Raw genomic sequence first — 20405 nt, 5'->3', positions numbered from 1 at the left:
CGCATTTCTTGATCTTCTTGTCAAGGTCAGTAGTGAACTTAGGCAACAAAAGACATGACTTATAAATCTTACTACCTTTGTCAAATGCCTCCTGAATGGCCTTCATATCAATAATCAAACTATCCCTCTCACCTTCAACCATTCTCAAAATTGTCCTTAACTGCATAGCGTTGAATTGGCTAAGAACCTTTCCTTTGACAACTTTCTCTAAAGATACAAAATGAGAATCCACCAATTTTAGCATATTTCTCAGCTTACCAGAGGGTGAGTCTACTGTATCTTGCTTGAAAGATGGCAGAATTTTCTTGAGCACACTTGTAGCCATAGATACAAGCTCTTTATCCTTAGAGTGATACTTGAGCAAGTCTTCACTAGCTTTGGCCTATGCAAGTGTTGCAAGCTTGAGTGTCTGGATAGGAGAGAGAATTAAGATTCATAGGCCCTTGGGTGAGATCTATGTCACTTATTATTTTCTTGCCCTTGTCTGATTCCACAGTGTCTCTTGTCATTGGAACATGTTCAACCTTCTCTCCATCCTTCTCCTTCTCTCCCTTCTTTTCATCTTCACCCTTCTCATCACCAACCTCCTCATCATTCTTTTCTGATTCAATATTTATCATTGGAGGAGTTTGATTAGCTTCATCGAAGTCTACAACCTGGTGATTATCAATAATATCATCTCTAGCAGTCACTGGTTCAGATGTCTATTCATCTAAACCTACAACTTTTGGTTCATTTCCTATGGGTGGCTTTCCAAGGACTTTCAGAACAAACTTTTGAAAATTTTCTTTAGGAATCCCTCATATTGATATTTTTGAAGTATCTTCCTTAAAATTTCCCGAGTTTTCTTGTGAACCTCTTGATTCTTCCCAAACATTATTTTGTTTACCCTTGTTTTGCTTCTAAATTTGTCCTTATTTTCTCTAAGTATTCTATCAACTTATATCTTGTAAATTACCAGACAGAGTTGCACTAACTCATACTCCCTTAATCTCTCATCTTCTAGATTTGTCGTATGCCTTTTGACATCCAAAATTTCATATAAACCCTTCAAAATAATTGATGATAATTCTATCAGGGCTTTACTATATACATTAATATGTTTTACAACAACCTCTTCTAATGTCCTTTTTCCACTCTCGTCACAATTTTCATACCATTCATATATATGCTTCGAATTTCCTTCCTTAACAACTGAATCAACAATCTAACTTAGTGAAATGGGTGGCACAATAGTATATTTACCTTATAGTTTCCCATAATTCAAAGCTTCATCAAGTTAAGATTTGTCCTTCTTGCTTGGTCAAGACCTTCTAGATTGCTCATTTTCAACTTTCTGCTTCTTGCTAGGTTGAATTTCACTAGATGATTTCTTCTTGACTACCCTAGCAAAGATAACACTCTTCTTCACTTCTCTCATTGCTTCATTAGATTTTATCTCTTCTTCTGTAGTGGCTGCCACGTAGACTCTTTCTGGCTTCCCTTTCTTCCTTTTATCTTCTCCACTAGATGATTTGGATTGAGGCTTTGATGGAGGGACATGCTTTTGAGAACCAGAAGAAGGTGTTGACCTGGTTTGCCTTGGCTTAGGTGGAGTGACCGATTTGGTCTTCTTAGGTTTGACCATATCTTCCTCCTTCAAGATGTTCTATTAACAAGCTCTACAGACTGCGTCCTTTGTAATATCCATCTCCTCTGTTGGTTGCTCCACTTCCTTCCTTATCTTCCTTTGTTTCCTGGGTCTGATAATTTGAGAGTGCAAACTTAAACTCTTCTCCTTATACATCCCAAATCTTTCCTCTGATTCATCCACCGATTTACTCAAAAGATGTTGAGCATATGCAACAAGAGTATTTGCATCAACTGCATACCCCATGGGAATGATCCACACTATCCTTTGTTCAATGACCTCCATTGGGCATTGGTCAATTTCCACAATGAAGCATATGGAGTCCTCATATTTTTCTACAATCTCCTTTGAGATCCTTTCCATGCTCTGCATCATGCCTTGGAATGATTTGAAATAACCAAACATGATAGATTTTTGAGTTTGTGCATCTCTTAATCCTTGCAAAGATTCCTTGATTTGAATTGCGATCAGTTTGTCATATGCCCATTGAAATTTGCCTACATCAGGGATCTGCTTCATGAAATACAAGGCTAGATAGATAGTTAAAGTACCTAACTTAAAAACATGCTTCTTGTCCTACTTTATCTTCTTTAGATTGCTCATTAGTTTACTTAGAAGTACCCCACACAGATCATACAACTTGTCCTCTTTGAGAATTTGATAAGCTACATAAATTGTCATACTGGTGACTGAGTTTGCTTTGCTAGATTGATAGACCTTATACCCCATCACCATGGATGCAAATTTGACATCATATTGTATCGAAGCATCAAAATGACATGAAATCTTCTGGATATCTCTTAGGATCATCTGCACAACCATATACAATCATTTGCAACTTGCCATAACCAGTTACAGATCTTAGATAGGGAGTTTTTAGGACATGCATGAAGAGTTTCCCCCTAAGGCCAAATTCCTTAGTTACCAGATGAGCTTGCGACATTGGAATTAGGTGTGGACTCATTCACTGCATTTGAATCATCCTTCTTTACCCACATCTTCTTGTTCTTCTCTTTGATTTCCTCAACCTTCACTTTGCCCTTATCATCTGACTTGTTCTTGTTTGCTGGAGCATTCTTACTCATATTCTTACTTCTACAAAATTTTGCAACATGACCAGATTTATTGCAAGCATAGCAAACGATATTGTTTCTTTGATTAGGACTAAAATTTCCTTGATTTCCCATTGACTTACATTGATTAGCAATGTGTCCAAATCTTCCACAAGCATAGCATCTCACATTTCTCCTATTTACCATACTTTTGCATTCAATTGACTTATGACCATACTTGTTGCAATTGAAACATTGTCTGGAGAATCATGAATTATTTTGATTTTCCCTATTTCTACATTGACTTTCTGTATGACCAAATTTATTGCAAACATAGCATTTAACATTGAATTTATAAGCATCAGGTTGTCTTACCAGAGATCTCTTGTTCTTCTGAGGTTTAGCATTGCGTTTACTAGATCCAAATCTTTCTCCTTTCTCAAATCCAAGTCCTCGCATATCACCTTTATTCTTCTGACTTTGTAGCATCTCATCCAGCTTAGTTGAGCTAGCATTGAAATTTTCTTTGTAATCATTAGTAGTGGTGAGTTCATCTCTCAGAATTATGATATGTCTCTCAAGCTCTTTCTCATTGTTCTTGGATTTTATCAATTCAAGCTTCTACAGGTCATTTTCATGATTAAGTCTGCAACATTCTTTAGATCTATCCTTTAGTGACTGATTCAAACTTTCTTCATTCTTCTTCCCATCTTCAATCTCCTTAGTCAGCTTCATCACAATGGACTGCATTTCAATTTTCAAGACTACATTATCTATAGCAAGTTTTTCACATTCATCTATCTTGTCTTTCAGAACTTGATCATTAGTGCTTTGATCTTATTTCTCCTTAAGTTTGTTCATCAACTCCTTTCTCTTCTCTCCAGGTGTGCTCACTTTTTCTTTCAATGAATCAATGAAGTCTTCAGCAGTGCTTAGATTTCTTCTCAGACTTCTTGCTTATTTTCTTGTTGAATATAGATCTTCAAGGGCCATAGTGAATTGTTTCTATAAATTGGAATCCATTGATTCTCTCTTCCAGATCTTCCTCAAGCTGTTAGGATTCCTCAGAGGATCTAGTCTCTAATACCAATTGTTGGAATCAATGAAAACTGAAAGGGGGGGGGGGTGAATCAGTGATTTGCAATTAACAACTTTTTAAAACTAATTCTTAAACCACCAGATGCAAATGAATAAAAGCAAAGTGCAGAAGCTTAATGCAAACAAGCATAAAACCATAACACCATGATTTTTACATGAAAACCCGGAAAGGGAAAAACCACAGTGGGATTGAGACCCACAATATTATAATACTGTGATCACGAGTATAATAATATTACAAGAGGGAAATGCACATGCATTCAGGCACACTGCCTAGAGCTCACTACTTAATTACAAAAGAGGGCTACAACCCTAGAGGACCCATTTTCCTACAAATGATTTGCAATGACAATAAGAATGTCTGAACTGATGAGTAGTATCTACAAATGCCAAAATGCAATTTCGATTAAGCACAAAGTGACTGACTTCCACTGTTTTGAAAACCTGATCTGTTATGCTGCTCTGTCATATACTGGAGCACAAAATCAAAGATAGCGCATGTGAAACTATGCTCAGATTCTCATACACTCTTCACACATCAAAATATATATTCGAAATGGTCAAATAGATCAGCCTTATATATCCGCATCACTTGATTAGGTCACCAATATGTCGGCTCCAAAAATATGAAATGTGTAACAAGAAGTTGGCTCAATTCGATTACAAATCCACATATGGACCTTAAAAAATTGATTAAATTATTCACACATGTCGACCCAACCACCTTGAACTATAAACCAATTGCCAAAATCATCCCAAAGATTCTGCATAACATACTACATCAAAATAACCCTGTTCTTCTTGGAATACCAGATACTAGATCTTTAATTTTGCACAAGAATCAATACTGGAGGCTAGGATTGTGAATTAAGTTGTCTTGAACATACAATCACCTAACTCTTCCACCACAGCCAAAACTATGCAACCAAAATTGAGTTCTGCTCAATGTATTCATACTCTACTGCATATTGTATTCCACCTTCCAGACTTAAGCAAAATGGATATCAAACTTCTAGTAGTACAATTTTGCATATATCGGATATGATTTCTGATCTGATTTGCCATCAATGCCAACCCCAAACACACCTTAAGCACTAATATCTATCGGTACAATGTCTCTTACCAACAAAATATTGCCTTTTGAGGGCAAGGGATTGAAACATGCTTGAATGTAGATGATTATACCTTCAATAGGTGATGCAATGCTCTTAGAATAAGTATTTCATGTGTTGATGCAATAACATGAAAAATCACACAAAATCCATCATGATATCACAATTGTAACATAAGTTGAAGATACCTTGATGTAGTTTGTTTCTCCTTGAATCAGATTTGCCCTTGAATTGATGATAATGCTTGCATATGATTAGATTGTATTGTCTTGTATCGTATGAAAAATGAATTGAAAGGGATGCCTTATATAGGGATTTCATAAATTAAAATAACCATAAGACCGACTTATAATTGATATAATTTCACACCAAGAAAGATTTAAACATTATAATATTACCAAAACATGATCCCAAAATTAAGGGAGAAATAATCCTAGCTCGGTGTGACAATACAAGGTGTTTAGATATACAAAATCGGGCCTTGAATGTCAAAATATGATCTTATCTGGGTTTAATTAATTAATTGATTAAAGAAGATAAAATAAAAGTTGTACACTTAGGGTTACGGGCCCAATTTTATAATGTGGAATGATAAGGGATGAATTTAGATTTAATTAAATTAATAATTAAATGCTTAAAGGAAATTTAAAGAATGCAAGATGCAACCCACTAAGGCGGGTGCTAACCTAAGCATGGAATTGTACCACCCTAATTAAGGGTGTACAATATATGATACTACAATAACCTAACTGCATTTGAAATAAGAATTTTGGAAAGGACTAAGACAAATCAGAGACAACATTCAAATCATCTAAAGATGGTTCAGATGATGATGAGAGACCAAATGAAATGAAAGCAAATTTTGTAAGGAAATTGAAGAAAGTCATTGACAAGTACAAAGGTATGTTACCCTTTAAATGTTTCAGATGTGGAAAAATTGGTCACATAGCTACTAGATATCTGGAAAAGGTAACTAGAAAAAAGTTTAGGGAAAAAAAAGGAAATTTAAACAAGAAATCCTATTATGTTAAGGATGATGCTGACATTTCAGATGATGAGTCAGGCTATGAAGAAGGTGATTGTTTATTTTTGGTAGAAAAGGATGTTCCTAGGTTTGACATCTCTAAGATTCTTGCTACTACATTTTATGCTAGAAGAGATGAGAATGAATGGTTTATTGATAGTAGATGTTCAAATTATATGGATGGTGATGAGAGCAAGTTCATAAAGCTTGAAAAGTATGATGGAGGTTCTATTACGTTCGAAGATGATCATACAACACAAATTGTTGGAATTGGTTCAATTACTTTTGATGGAAAATATAGCACTAACAATGTTTACTATGTGAAAGGTTTGCATCATAATCTTTTGAGCGTTGGACAAATGTATGAAATGGATATAATGTTGTTTTTCAGGACAATTGATGTGAGATCTGGAAGGAGTTCAGAATAGTTATTGAAGATGGAAAAAGGACAAATGGAAATATGTATCAGTTGGAACGAGCTACAAGACACTGATTAATATCTCAACTTAATGACAGTTGGCTATGGCAGTGGAGGATGTGTCATATCAACTTTGACAACCCAATGCAGATTAGTTCAAGGAGTGCAGTGAGAGATTTACCAAGATTGACTAAATTGGATAACGACATCTACAAGGAATGTCAATTAGAAAAACAAACAAAGAGCACATTTAGAGGAAAAGAGTAATCATCCACCAGATTATTGGATTTGGTTCATACAAATCTATGTGGTCTGACCAAAACAAGGAGCTTGAAAGGTGATAGGTACTTCATGTTACTGATTGATGATTATTCTAAGATGAATTGCATTGCATTTGTAAGAGAGAAGTCTGAGGCATTAGAGAAGCTCAAGATATTCAAGGCAAAAGTTGAGAGTGAGATTGACAAGAAAATCAATTGTTTAAGATCTGATAGAGGTAGAGAATTTATTTATGAGTTCAATGACTTCTATGAGAAAAATGGCATTAGAAGACAATTATCTGCCCCCCCAAACATCATAGTAGAATGATGTAGTGGAAAGAATGAACTGAACCATACAGGAGGCAACTGGAACTTTGATAAAAGGAGTAGAATTACTAGAAGTCTACCGGAGAGAAGAAATTCATACAACAACATACACTCTTAACATAATTTTGTACTAGAGGAAATATGGGAAAACATCTTATGAACTTTAGTATGGTAGAACTCCGACAATAAAATATTTCAAAGTATTTGAGAGAAAGTGCTACATCTAGAGAGATAATGATAATCTTGGAAAATTCGACAGCGGAGCAGATGAAGGCATATTCTTGGGTTACTCAACAAAGAGAAAGGCATATTGGTGTTACAACAAAAGGATAAATAAGATTGACGAAAGGGCAAATGTAAGAGTTGATGAAAACACTTCAAAAGACTTAGAAATAGCAGCAAGATATGAATCTGATGAGTCCAGAGAAAGGAAAAAGGAAGAAGAGAACAAACGGGAAGAAAAGAATGATCAAGATGCTCTAACATCTACATCCAAGAATCCAATGTATGTTCAGAAGAATCATTCAGAAGATCAGATCATTGAAGACAAGAGAAAAGGTATCATCACATGAAGAAAAGCAACTCAAGGACAAGTCTTGTTATGTTTACTATCTGAAACTGAGCCAAAAATAGTAGAGGAATCTTGTAATGATCAAAATTGGATGAAGGAAATGAAAGAGAACTAGATTAGATTGAAAAAAATCAGACACGGGAATTAGTCAACCGACCAGAAGACAAGAATCTAATTGGAACTAATTGGGTATTCCAAAACAAGTTGGATGAAGATGGAAATGTTGTAAGAAATAAGGAAAGATTGGTCTACAAAGGATATACTCAGATTGAAGGCATCAAATTTGATAAAACTTATGCTCTGGTTGCTTGGATGGAGGCAATCAGGATGTTCTTGGTGTTTGCATCATTCAAGGACTTCAAAGTCTATTAGATGGATGTAAAATCAACACTCTTAAATGGAGAATTAAAAGAAGAAGTTTACATTGAACAAACAAAATATTTCAGGTTGAAAGATGATCCAAACATTGTTTATAGATTGAAAAAGGCTTTGTATGGACTAAAACAAGCCCCTAGAGCTTGGTATGGAGGATTAGACAAGTATCTAACTGATCAAGGATTTCAAAAGGGTTTGAGTGACAAGAACCTATATTTCAAGACTGATTTAGGTAAAATCCTAATTATTGTGGTATATGTTGATGATATTATATTTGGAGGAAATGAAGATATGTGCAGAAGATTTGCTAGTGAGATGTAGAAAGAATTTGAGATGTCCATGATTGGTGAGTTAAATTTCTTTCTTGGATTACAAGTCAATTAGAATGATAAATGAATTTTCATTTCTTAGTCTAAGTACATTAAAGAGTTAAAAAAAATTGGTTTGGAGAATTCCAAACTAATGTGTACACCTATGACTACCGGATGTAAGTTAACCAAAGATGATAAATCTCCTAAGACAGATGCAAGTTAGTATAGGTCAATGATTGGAGGACTGCTATATTTGATTGCTACTAGACCAAATATCACGTATGGAGTATGTTTGGCACCCAAATTTTAGTAAGAACCAAAAGAATCACATGTTGTGGTAGTAAAGAGGATTTTCAAATATCTAAAAGGTAAAGAAGAATTTTGTTTGTGGTATCCTAGGAACTCACATTTTACCTTAATATCTTATATAGATGTAGACTAGGCCAGAAGTGTTGATGACATAAAAAGTACAAGTGGAGGAGCATTCTTTCTTGGCTCTTGGTTGGTCACTTGATCAAGTAAGAAGCAAGACTCTATCTCTCTATCTACAATAGAAGTAGACTACATTGCAACATCTTCTTGTTGCACACAAATCTTATGGATGAAGAAAAATTTGAAGGACATTTGTGCAAAGTTTGATGACCCTGTCCCAATCATGTGTGATAATACCGGTGCAATACATATCTCAAAGAATATAGTACAACATTCCAGAACAAAGCATATATCTATCAGGTACCACTTCTGGAGGGAAAAAGTGTTGGACAATGAAGTTAGACTTGAGTATGTATCTACAAAAGAGCAAGTTACAGATATATTCACCAAGGTGTTGTGCAAAGATACGTTTGAGTATCTCTGATAGAAGTTAGGGGTATTACCCCTTTCTAGTTTGAATTAATATGCATTTTTATGTGCATTAGTCTAGTGAGTAGCTTGCATATTCTTTTTTGGACTGATGCTTGGGTGCTTCCTCTTAGGGGGAGCAAGAGTGAGTTTCATAGGGGGAGTTTTGCCTGCCTTTGTCATTGTTGTCAAAGGGGGAGAAAGAGTATAACATCTTTTTATTTGATGAATGTTTCCATCAACAACAAAGGGGGAGAATATTAGCATTATGTTATGTTAGGATTCCCAAAGATACTGAGAGGGGTGGGGGGGGGGGGGTGAATCAGTATCTAACTGGTTAATGGATTTTCTGAACTTATTAAGTAAATTGTATTCCAAAACAATGTACCAGTAAACCAGAATTAATGGAGTAAATAAGAACAATAAACACAACATATAAGGCACACCATAACACAATATTTTTGGTGAGGAAACCCATTGTGGGAAAAACCTCGGTGGGATTTGTGACCCACAATATTCACTCACTAGCCAATAAATGAATATTACTTACAAAATGTGGTGCCTGCACATGCAGGAAGGCTCACTGCTCAGTTACAAAAGGAAGTCTCATTGACTTACAAAAGTGGATTATAGAAATCCAATATGATGTACTGCTACAAAAAGCATCTGCTATGCCAGGTTTAGTACCGGTTTAAGCTCTTGCAATAATCATAAACCTTACTTCAATATTCGCTCATCATATCCATCTATGTCCTTACTTCCTTACAAAATGATCCTACAAGATCTCATACTTATATGAGTCTTATTTACAATATGCCATATCGGCTTACAAAAAGATATTACAATTAAATACATTAAGCAATAAACAAAATACTATCGGCTTAGGGTGCCAGTAATCATCTTGGTCGCTGCCGGTGAACTATTTGCTAGTGTAGAGGTGTAGAGTTTGTCGGTGCCATAGGATTGTAAGGTTGCCATCAATTACAATACCTTCAATGACCTACAAGTTCTCATTGGAGTGTGCATTTTCCAACAATCTCCCCTTTTGGCATTGATGGCAACACTCATGAGAAAAAGCCAAAATTGTGTCCAAAATGTGTTGTCCAAAAAAAATCTTTTCAAAACCGTCTTACCAAAACTGTGTGCTCCCCCTGAGTAGATGATGTCTTCTGCCAATCATTTTTCTCATTCTACTACTTCCTCTTTGGCATCAATGACAAAGGTTGTCAAATAATGTCAATTGAGTGTAGTTCTTGTATGGATCCCTGTAACCGATGGGTTACAATCTGATATAGATCCACTAATGCAAAATTTAGGATGTTAGTGAACCTCTCACTATCCTTTAATTCTTCTTCTATCCTTTGGATGGTATCGGTGAGTATGTGCATTTCTCTTTCGATGTCTTAAGTCCTAGAACAAGAGCCTCTAATATCTCTTTTTTCAAAGAGTTGAGGATGTCTAGTTTCGGACCTAGTCTGCATTTGAGTTCCTTAGCCTTAAACTTTAATCTCTCCTTATCTTTTTCAAGTTTTTCAATTTTCTTTTCAAAGCCTGCAATTTCCTGCTCTAATACTAATATGGGTTCTGATGAACCTATTAGATTATTAGCAATATCATTTATTTCCTTTTGTGCTCTGCTGATCTCTTTATCTATGTCCTCTGTCAAAATGTTAGTTTTGCATGAATCCCTGTACAATTTCTTAAAGTCCAATATTGTATTGTTAAGTGTCAGTAAAAGAGTGTATATGTGTTTTGTGCACTTCTTTACTGTCTCCTCAAATAAATTTTCTTTCTCTTTATTCATTTTCTCACTGAAAGTCTCCTCATTAATCTGATCAATTATTAGTAGATTGTCGGTTATGTACTTAGACAATGTGTCTAATTGGCTCAAAGAATCATTATTTTCTACATTGCACTTGGGTGCAATCAAAAATTGGTAAGGTGTCATCAATTGCCTTATATGCAAGTGCATTGCAATCAGTTATTTTCTTAATGGGATCCAGTAATACCTCTGTTACATTGGTTGGTCTGAATTCTGTCGGTGAAGAACCAGATGATTGACCAACTACCTTAACAATTTGCAATCTATTGGTGTGAGTAACCTCTTTGCTTATGGTGACCTCTGGTAGGTCATTTTGAGTCAGCATCTCTACTAGAAAAGGTTTGGGTTTCTCAGTTGTTGTCGGTGGCACAGTCTCTGCATTATCCTTTACCTCATCCTTCTTCTCTTCTGATTTCTTAGTGTGTACCTCTGTTGGTTTTTCTGAGCTTTCCACTACCGGTTTCTCTGATTGTGTCTTAGTGTTATCTACCGGTTTCTTTGTATGTACCTCTGAACTATCTACTGCCGGTGTCTCAATAGATTTATCAGTAGTTGGTTGCTTAGTAGGTTTTTCAGTGTGTACATCAGTGGTATCTTTCTTTCCAGTATTGAGGGGATCAGTTGATTGTTCAATGTGTTTTTTAATCCCAATCTCAATGTTTCCAACTGTATCCTCAATATTTGTCTCAACTTTAATGTTTTCTATCGATGGCTTAGTTGCCGCATCTCTCTTCTCAGTTGTTTCCTTATCAACCACAATGTTGACTTCTTGTGTGTGAATATTCATAGTATACAACACCTCTGAATTAGGATTGGTGTCTTCATGTGTTGTCTCCATACTCTCAACATTTTCCGTTACCAGTGGTGTATCAATATTTACAACCGGTGGAGTATCAGAAGGAGGTGGGGGCAAATTATCAGTTACCTTTATGCTTGGAGGACCACCTATCTTGTCTTTACCTTTATCCTTGTCCTTTTGACAGACTTTGAAAGTCCTTGGTCATTTAAGCTCTTCTTGCTTTCCTTCTCAATAAAGAAGATATCCCATTTGTTTGTTGTTTCTTTAGATATCTCATTTACTCTGCCAGCCATTAATGCTACATGCCAGTGACCGGTGGAAAATACAGTCCAGTTAGCCTCACTTATCAGTTCATCAACCTCTTCTGCTGATCTTACTGGGTGAAATGTAAGTAATTTCTCTATCTTCATCTTCTTGTCCAGTTCAACAATTGCTAACCTTTTTGCATCTAATCTTCTGTACAATTCATTTGGTAGATCATCTACAACTTCTATAAAAAATTTCTTGTAAATATCTAAGTGTAAAATAACATTGTTTTCTATACTTTCCTTTTCCTCATTTGAAAATGTTTTATACAACTTGCTAACATTTGACAAGTTACCATCTTCATTTATCTCATTCAAAAGTTTATCAAGTGGAGGGATAACTTGTTTTTCCTTCTTCTTCCTAGGTGTCATCTTCTTTGCCGGAGGCCTTACTGCCTTTTATTTTTGTCTAGTTCTCTTGGGTGCATGTGAGGGTACCGGTGAAGGTTTTCTTTTTCTTTCTACCCTTTTGAATTCTGCCAGTATTTCATTGTCAGAGGAGGTAGCAATCGGTGAAAGATGTGTTTCCGGTTGTGTTCCTTCCAAGTCACTCTCCTTGATACCAATTTTATTCAATATATCTTCCTTGATTGCTTTTTCCTGTCTTGTTGCTTTTCTAATTGTTTGTTCTGTTTTCTTTATTCTTTTCTGTGATTGAATTTTGCTTTCAATAGTTTTTGCATTTCCAAATACTTCTTTTGTTGGTTCTTTAGGGGCTTCTAGAAGGGCTTTTGCATATGTTTCTATTATGTTCTCATCTGCCTCATAACCCATCTCTGTAACCTAAACTGTCCTTGGAACCACTGCCTCCATCCAGATTTCATCCTTCTTTATAACAAAACATATCTCCTTTTGATATTTATCAACTATGGATTGAGATAGTCTTTCTCTAGTCTTCATTCTAGCCTTTAGTGCCTGAAAGTGTTCAATTATGTTCTTCTCCCTGTCATCTCACATGTTATTAAGAATGTCCAAAACTTGTTTTCCTACCGGTATGTCAAAGCCAAAATCTTTTCTACCAATACCGGGAACTTCCTTGGTGATATACAACAATAGACATACAAGTAAGTTACCAAATCTAAATGTGCCTTTCCTGTCACCCTTGATTTTCTTCAGATTGTCAATTAGTTCATCTTTAACCATTCACACATGTCAATTTTTGCATTACTGTTTATCATGTCATAAGCACTCTTGATACATAAACTAGAAACAAAGTTTAATCTGTTGGCATGTGTAGCTTTGTATCCAAGAATCATGCTAATGAATCTTACATTGATATCCTTTACATCATTGACTCTCAAGGATCTCTTGTCATAGGTTGCACCGGTTAGGGTCAGTACAGTGTCGTTTGGAACCTTTTTAGTCTTATCAGGCCTGCTACCGATGGAAGGTAACCCTGTCACTGCCCTAACTGCTTCTCTTGTTATCTTATGAATGAAATCTAGCCAAAAGAACTTCCCATGTACTATGCTCAATACAAACCTTATAACTTCTTTGGGAAAATCAGGAATTCTAAGTATCTCCACAAAACCTAGGGTTTCAACTATCTTGTGTTCTGGCTTCACATTACCATTTTCATCACAAATTACTATTCTATACATGTTCATTATCTCTTCAACGCCTAGTTCCTCAATATGCTAATGTATGTAAATCCTAGGGTCCTCAACATATACAACTCCTTTGGGTATTTTGGAAAATGCTCCTAGGGTATCATCTTGCTTTTCTACTTCAGGAATGATTTTAAATACGGGCCTAGGGCGTTTAATCACTTCAATTATAGTAAGGTTTGCAATGAATTCAGGTGTAGAGGAGGAAGCCATTGTATAAATACCTTAATCTGCCTTTAGGTTTTGAATGCTTGAATGATTTGCTTCACTTCTCGCTGTGGATGCCTTCACTTGGGATATTCGCACTGTAAGGAAGTTTGAATGCTCGGTGAATGAAAAAGAGTGAAAAACACTTGCTTTATAATGTCATTTCCTTCAACTACCACATTAAATGCCTGCCGGTTAAGTGAAACTTAACTCATCTACTGGTAAAGAAGTAATTTAACTTCTAACCATCAACCGAGGGTAAACTAGCATGTTTTTCAATTAGTTGCCATACCCCCAAAAGGATTTATTTTTAGTTAGATGAAGAATCTCTTGCCGATGGAGTGATACTTTGTTCTACCGGTGAAGGAATAGCTTCATTAACATTCTGATCTGACTTTCTAATCCATTGTTTTGAGAATTCTTGCTTTACTTCTTCAACCTTTTCTTTACCTTTCAAACTGGGTCCTTTGTTATTTGCCGGTGATGCCTTACTTCTACAAAATTTTGCAATATATGTCCAATCTTGTTACAAGCATAACAAGTTACATTGTTTTTCTGAATAGCTTTTCCATATCCTATGCCGGTATGTGTTCTGCATTGATTAGATGATAAGTGTCCAAATCTTCCACAAACAAAACATCTTACATTCCTTCTGCAATTTTTTGAGTTATGACCAATTTTGTTGCATTTAGAACATTGACCGGTGGGTGCATTAATGTTCTGATAGTTTCTAGATCTACACGGATTTTCTCTATGACCATACTTTTTACAGTTAAAACATTTCCCATTGAATTTGTAAGCATTAGGTTGTCTTACCGGTTTACTATGATCATGGTTGTTTGCAGTACCAGAGCTTTCACAACTTCAAAGCCAAGGCCATTAGTATCTCCATCAGGTTTATGATTTTTCAGCATGTTATCAAGTTCCTCTGAACTTTTCTTGAATTTCTCTTTGTGTTGATTTGCAACAGCCAACTCATTTTCCAAGATTCCCTTCTATCTCATGAGTTCAGTTCTATCATTTTGTGTATGCATCAAATCTGTCTCAACATATCATTTTCATGACCGAGTCTTGTGTTTTCATTTCCAACATCATTTAGTCTTCTAACCAAGTCATCTTCATTCTTCTTTCTATCTTCAATGCCTTTACAAAATCTCATAGTCATATCTTGCATCTCATTCCTCATAGCACTGTTTTCTTGTCTCAACTTGTTCACAAGATCATCAAGAGTTTCTTTTTCACCATCATCACTCTGCATCTTTTTAGAAAGTTCTCTTCTTTTGTTCCCAACAATTGTGAGATTTTCTTGAAGTCCTCGAATGATTTCTTGTGCAGTCTTCAAATCATCTTCAAGTTTCATATTCTTCAACTTTTCTGCATCATAATCTGAAAGTGTTGTTTCTAATTGCTTTCTCAAATTTTCCATCTATATCAGTGTCAGAATCTTCCTCAAGTTGTTAGGCTTTTGAAAATAGAGGACCAGGCTCTGATACCAATTGTTAGGATTCCCAAAGATACTAAGAGGGGGGGGGGGGGGGGTGAATCAGTATCTAATCGGTTAATGGATTTTCTGAACTTATTAAGTAAATTGCATTCTAAAACAGTGTATCGGTAAACCATAATTAATGCAGTAAATAAGAACAATAAACACAGCATAGAAGGCACACCATAACACAATATTTTTGGCGAGGAAACCCGGTGTGGGAAAAACATCGGTGGGATTTGTGACCCACAATATTCACTCACTGGCCAATAAATGAACATTACTTACAAAATGTGGTGCCTGCACATGCAGGAAGGCTCACTGCTTAGAGCTCACTGCTCAGTTACAAAAGGAAGTCTCACTGACTTACAAAAGTGGATTATAGAAATCCAATATGATTTACTACTACAAAAAGCATTTGCTATGCCAGGTTCAGTATTGGTTTAAGCTCTTGCAATAATCATAAACCTTACTTCAATATTCGCTCATCATATCCATCTATGTCCTTACTTCCTTACAAAATGATCCTACAAGATCTCATACTTATATGAGTCTTATTTACAATATGCCATGTCAGCTTACAAAAAGATATTACAATTAAATAAATTAAGCAATAAACAAAATCCTATCGGCTTAGGGTGCCAGTAATCATCTTGGTCACTGTCGGTGAACTATCTGTTGGTGTAGAGTCTGCCAGTGCCATAGGATTGTAAGGTTGCCATCAATGACAATACCTTCAATCACCTACAATTTCTAATTGGAGTGTGCATTTTCCAACACGTTATATGTTGTAATTGATGTCAAATTCTGTGGTCCAGATAAGGTCCAAATGTGGTATGTTGAGAAGCATCGTATGTATGTGATGGTATTGTGCGTTTGGAGGTTTCTTGGATTTCCCATATGTCTTGGATTTTCAAAAGATGTGTTTCTAATATTATTCAGTGCTGTTCTTGGGTTTGGATTGATCTGTAAGTCAAGGTTTTGGTCCAAAAGTCGAGATTATGCTATGGTGATTGTTTAGCCTATGGATAATGTTTTAGTCCAGATTTGGCGAGATGCGTAATGTGTTGATATGTTCGATGAGGAATGTTGTGATGTGGTCTACATCTCATTCCTTCCCACCACCAGAATGTTTGGTGGAGACCTATTTTAGATATTTTTCATGGTTGACATAGAGGATTATGTTTTTTAAGAGACAATATATGTACTAGATCTGCGAATAAAGTTTAAAGTGAATTTTTTATGGTCAATTGATTCATCCCTCTTCTCAGTTGCCCATATATTCAATAGTGCTTGTAGTGGTTGGCCTATGGTGGTAGCTATGTGCTTGGAAAGTATGAAACCTACCAAATGGATCAAACAACATCAAGCACACACATGAAACATCATGTTAGAGTTAGAAATCAAAATAGAAACTAAAATAAGTTAGCTTCAAAGTTGAGAACCCCAAGCACGTCTCATGCTCCTCTATCTCCAAGGATCTTCAAGATTCAAGGTGGCCCTCACTTGGAAGAGCACTTGATCTTTAAGATGACAATCTAAAGAACGAGATTGAAGGATATGCCAAGATCAAAATGAATGCAACTAAGATCCTAGCTAGATGATCAAATGATCTGAAAAGATGAAATGCAAGATATGATACTAAGATTGATTCCAAATTGAAAGCTTAGGTGTGCTAATTAAACTAACATGGAGGTTGCTATGAAATTTATATACAATGGCCATGAATTAAGCTAGCATGAAAATGGGATTAGCATGATACTATCAACATGATGAAAGCTAAACTAGCATGCAACTAAGATGATCTAAGTGCTTGAAGATGACAAATTGAGCTCATTGATATCCTACAAATTGACTATAAGTTTTATGCACAAGATGATAAATGGATTGATTGAAGAAATGGGTTCTATTTATAGAGAAAATAGAGAAATGGATGGTTGAGATTGAGCAATCTCAACAACGGCTAGGATTGAAAGTTATCAATCCATGAGGGTGATTCAATCAAATACCAAGTTGACAAGTGTCACCTTGAGATGTCTTGAGAGGATTCTAAGCAAGCATTAGATGCTAAGTAAGCATGAGGGGTAACCTAAAGAGATGACATCATTGGATAGTGCCCTTACCCAAGGGAGCATGCTATTGTCCAAGAGGTAAACTCTTGTGCAAAGTTGAGGGATGGCCAAAGGGACAACCATCATGGGCTAGGATGATGTCTTGTAAGAAACATTAAATGCTCTTTGAAGACTTTGGAGGTCTTGTAAGAGACATTAAATTCTCTTTGAAGACTTTGGAGGTTAACTTGTTGAAAGTTAGATAACCTTACATGTTTGGAAGACTTAACAATTTAAATTGTTGAAGAAGGTAGGGTCTTCAACACATTTAGAAGACTTTCTTCCAAATTTGGAGAAGTGACTCCCCCAAATTTAGAGATGTGACATGGTTAGAAGAATTAAGCTAATTGATGAGAGGTTAGAGGGGTTCTAGAAGAATATTAGCATGCTAATGAAAAATGTAGGAGAATGCAAGTGGAGGAAAATAGGTATTTTTAGATAAACTAAAAGATTTATTTTAGCCAAAAAGGGATGGAACTTGCATTTGTAGGATTTTGCAAGTGGGGGGACTATTCACAAATAAATAATGATTTATTTAAATGCAAAGGGATTTTCAATCAAATGTAAATTCAATTAAAATGAAAAAGGGGTTTTAATTAAGTAAATAAGGTTTATTCAATTAAATGGCTAGAGGGGATTTAATCAAACCTTAGTTTAATTAATAGGTTAGGCTAGAAGAAATAGATGTTAATCAAGTGTTTAATTTAATTAATAGGTTGATTGGAAGAATAGGGATATTAATTAAACCTTAGTCTAATTAATAGATGAATAAATGATGATTAAATGAATAAAATTTATTTAATTAGTTGTGCAAGTTTTAAGTGTCTACATTTTGCCCCTCTTTGAAGCGACGCGTGACCACAAGTTGATTCAAAGAAAAACACTCAATATGTCACCAAAATTCTCGATATGGTGTTGTCATCAAAATTGTCGATATGAAGCCCTGGATATGCAAAAATGATTCAATATGAAAAGTTGATATGATGGTGTCGATATGAGACTGATATGAAATTGATGTTGATATTCCCCCTCGGGAGATAAATTGAGAAAAATTATTTTTTTCGAGGCAGTGTCGTGATGCGTGACGATTTTTGAAATTTTGAATTTTTTTTTGTATTTTTAAATTTTTTTATTTTTTTGGAATTTTTCAATTTTTTGATATTTATCTATAGATAAATTTCATTAAAAAGAATAGTGAAAAATGGTGAAGAGATGATGTGGGCATAGCATGTACATTCCCCACACGTCCACTGAGACACCACAGTCGCTTGCATCAGCATGGTGTATATAAACCCTCAAGGGGTCCATTTCCACCTCATTTGTGCACTTGGCATTTGGAGATTGGAGCTTGAATAGGAGAGAAGAAATGGATCCTCCCTACCACATACATTGATTTGAGAGTGTTTGATGCTATCAGAGGCTAGTGGAGTACGATGCACCAGTAAGTTCAAATTCTAACCCCCTTTGTGAATTTTTTTAGTTAGATTTTTCTTGTTTTTAGGCTAGATTTTTCAAATTTTTGCTTGTACGGATAGGGTTTTTTTTGGTTTTTTATTTTATAATTCTTTTAGCACATTCACCTTGTTTCAAAGAACATACGTCGTACGACGTAGCTCATCCGTTGTTTTCCATAGTGCATTTGTTGGATGAAGTAGCACATTTGTTGTACGGCTTCTAGCGCATACGTTGAATCATACAATGCATATAATTTAGTGCATACGTAACAGTTTGAAGTTTTTTGAAATTTTGTTGATTTTTGACATGTGCCAATTTGATTTTTAGGGTCGTTAAGATGTTTGGCACCACTTGAGGAGAAAAAATGGTTCATCTTGAAACATAAAAATACAAATTGAGTTCTATTCTTTTCCACAAAAAACTATCTTGGTCACTCTTAGTTTGCCAAGATTCTTCATATTTTGTGAGAAAATAAAAAACATAAAAAACAATACAAAAAATGAAAAAAATAAGATTCAGCAATAATTTTTTTAGAAAAAAGTTTTTTGAGTTGTGTTCTTCACCCCGAAAACTATCTAGATATCTATTGGATTTTGTAGAAAGTTAATAGACTTTTTAGAAATATAGGTTGTCAATTGGGCTAAATTTAGCCTTTTCTTTTGCCATAAATTTTGCATACACTACCAAAATTGAGAAAACAATATATCATTGGAAAAGTATTTTTGAGCACTTTTCAGTAGTGGTCGTTTTAGTTTTAGATTCAACTCCAAATTGTTGTTATATTTAGTCAAAGTTAGATCTTCAATTTCAACTTCCGAGCTCATATCTTTTCACCATATCTTTATTTTTGTTAGTATTGCAGTGTTGGAAAGGTGATTTAGATCTCTTTATATCCATATATGCATGTTTTTTAGTTTTTATCAAGTATATTTTATTTAAATTTAAGGGATTTCACTATATGGTTGAATACTTAAATGTTTTGATACCTAAAATGGATCTATTTGTTGGAGAGGACTTTATTTGATATACTTTATATGCATTGAGGTTTTTGGAGTATGATTATTTTATTTAAGGAGGTATTATGGGTTTTTCTATTCATCATTCTATTTTCATCCTAGAAAAGTGTAATTATGAGCCTTAGCAAAATGACATCCTAACACATCTCAGGTGGCTACATCTTTGCCATATTTGTATGGAATCATACCTAAACCAACTACATCAGGAGGTAGTAGAGATTGGGGTATTATCCTAGACCATATTGTAGGATTGATTTTGTCTAGTGTTGATTATGACACTATGAGGGATATATTGAATATTGATTGTCCTCACACACTTTGGACTAAACTTTGGGAGATGTATGGAAACCTTCGTATCTCTATATTCCTAGAGGATCTTGTAGTATATTTTCTTAGAGGATTTGATAACAGGTTGTCTTATTTAGACCTTTGCACATGTAGATTGTATGCCCTTTGATAATGATAGGAGCTTAAGCATATCACAGGTCTTGCATGTACTGATAAATTATAGGCTTGTCTTCTAGTTGCTACTATTCACATTAAGATCCCATCTCAACCATCTTCATCTTCTATGATTCTTGA

General features: G+C 35.2%; 1 protein-coding gene across 1 annotated transcript; it reads right to left on the bottom strand.

The window, feature by feature from the left end:
- Window positions 1-371: 371 nt before the first annotated feature.
- LOC131856355 (uncharacterized) lies at window positions 372-1627 on the bottom strand. Its single transcript, XM_059208112.1, has 3 exons — window positions 1311-1627; window positions 959-1019; window positions 372-656 (listed from the first exon to the last, which is right to left on the bottom strand). The coding sequence occupies exons 1-3, from the start codon at window positions 1625-1627 to the stop codon at window positions 372-374; spliced, it is 663 nt and encodes a 220-aa protein (XP_059064095.1).
- Window positions 1628-20405: the final 18778 nt, after the last annotated feature.

The sequence above is a fragment of the Cryptomeria japonica genome, chromosome 7 (assembly GCF_030272615.1).
Source record: "Cryptomeria japonica chromosome 7, Sugi_1.0, whole genome shotgun sequence".
Classification (NCBI taxonomy): domain Eukaryota; kingdom Viridiplantae; phylum Streptophyta; class Pinopsida; order Cupressales; family Cupressaceae; genus Cryptomeria; species Cryptomeria japonica.
This window is presented reverse-complemented; position numbering and strand designations above follow the sequence as displayed.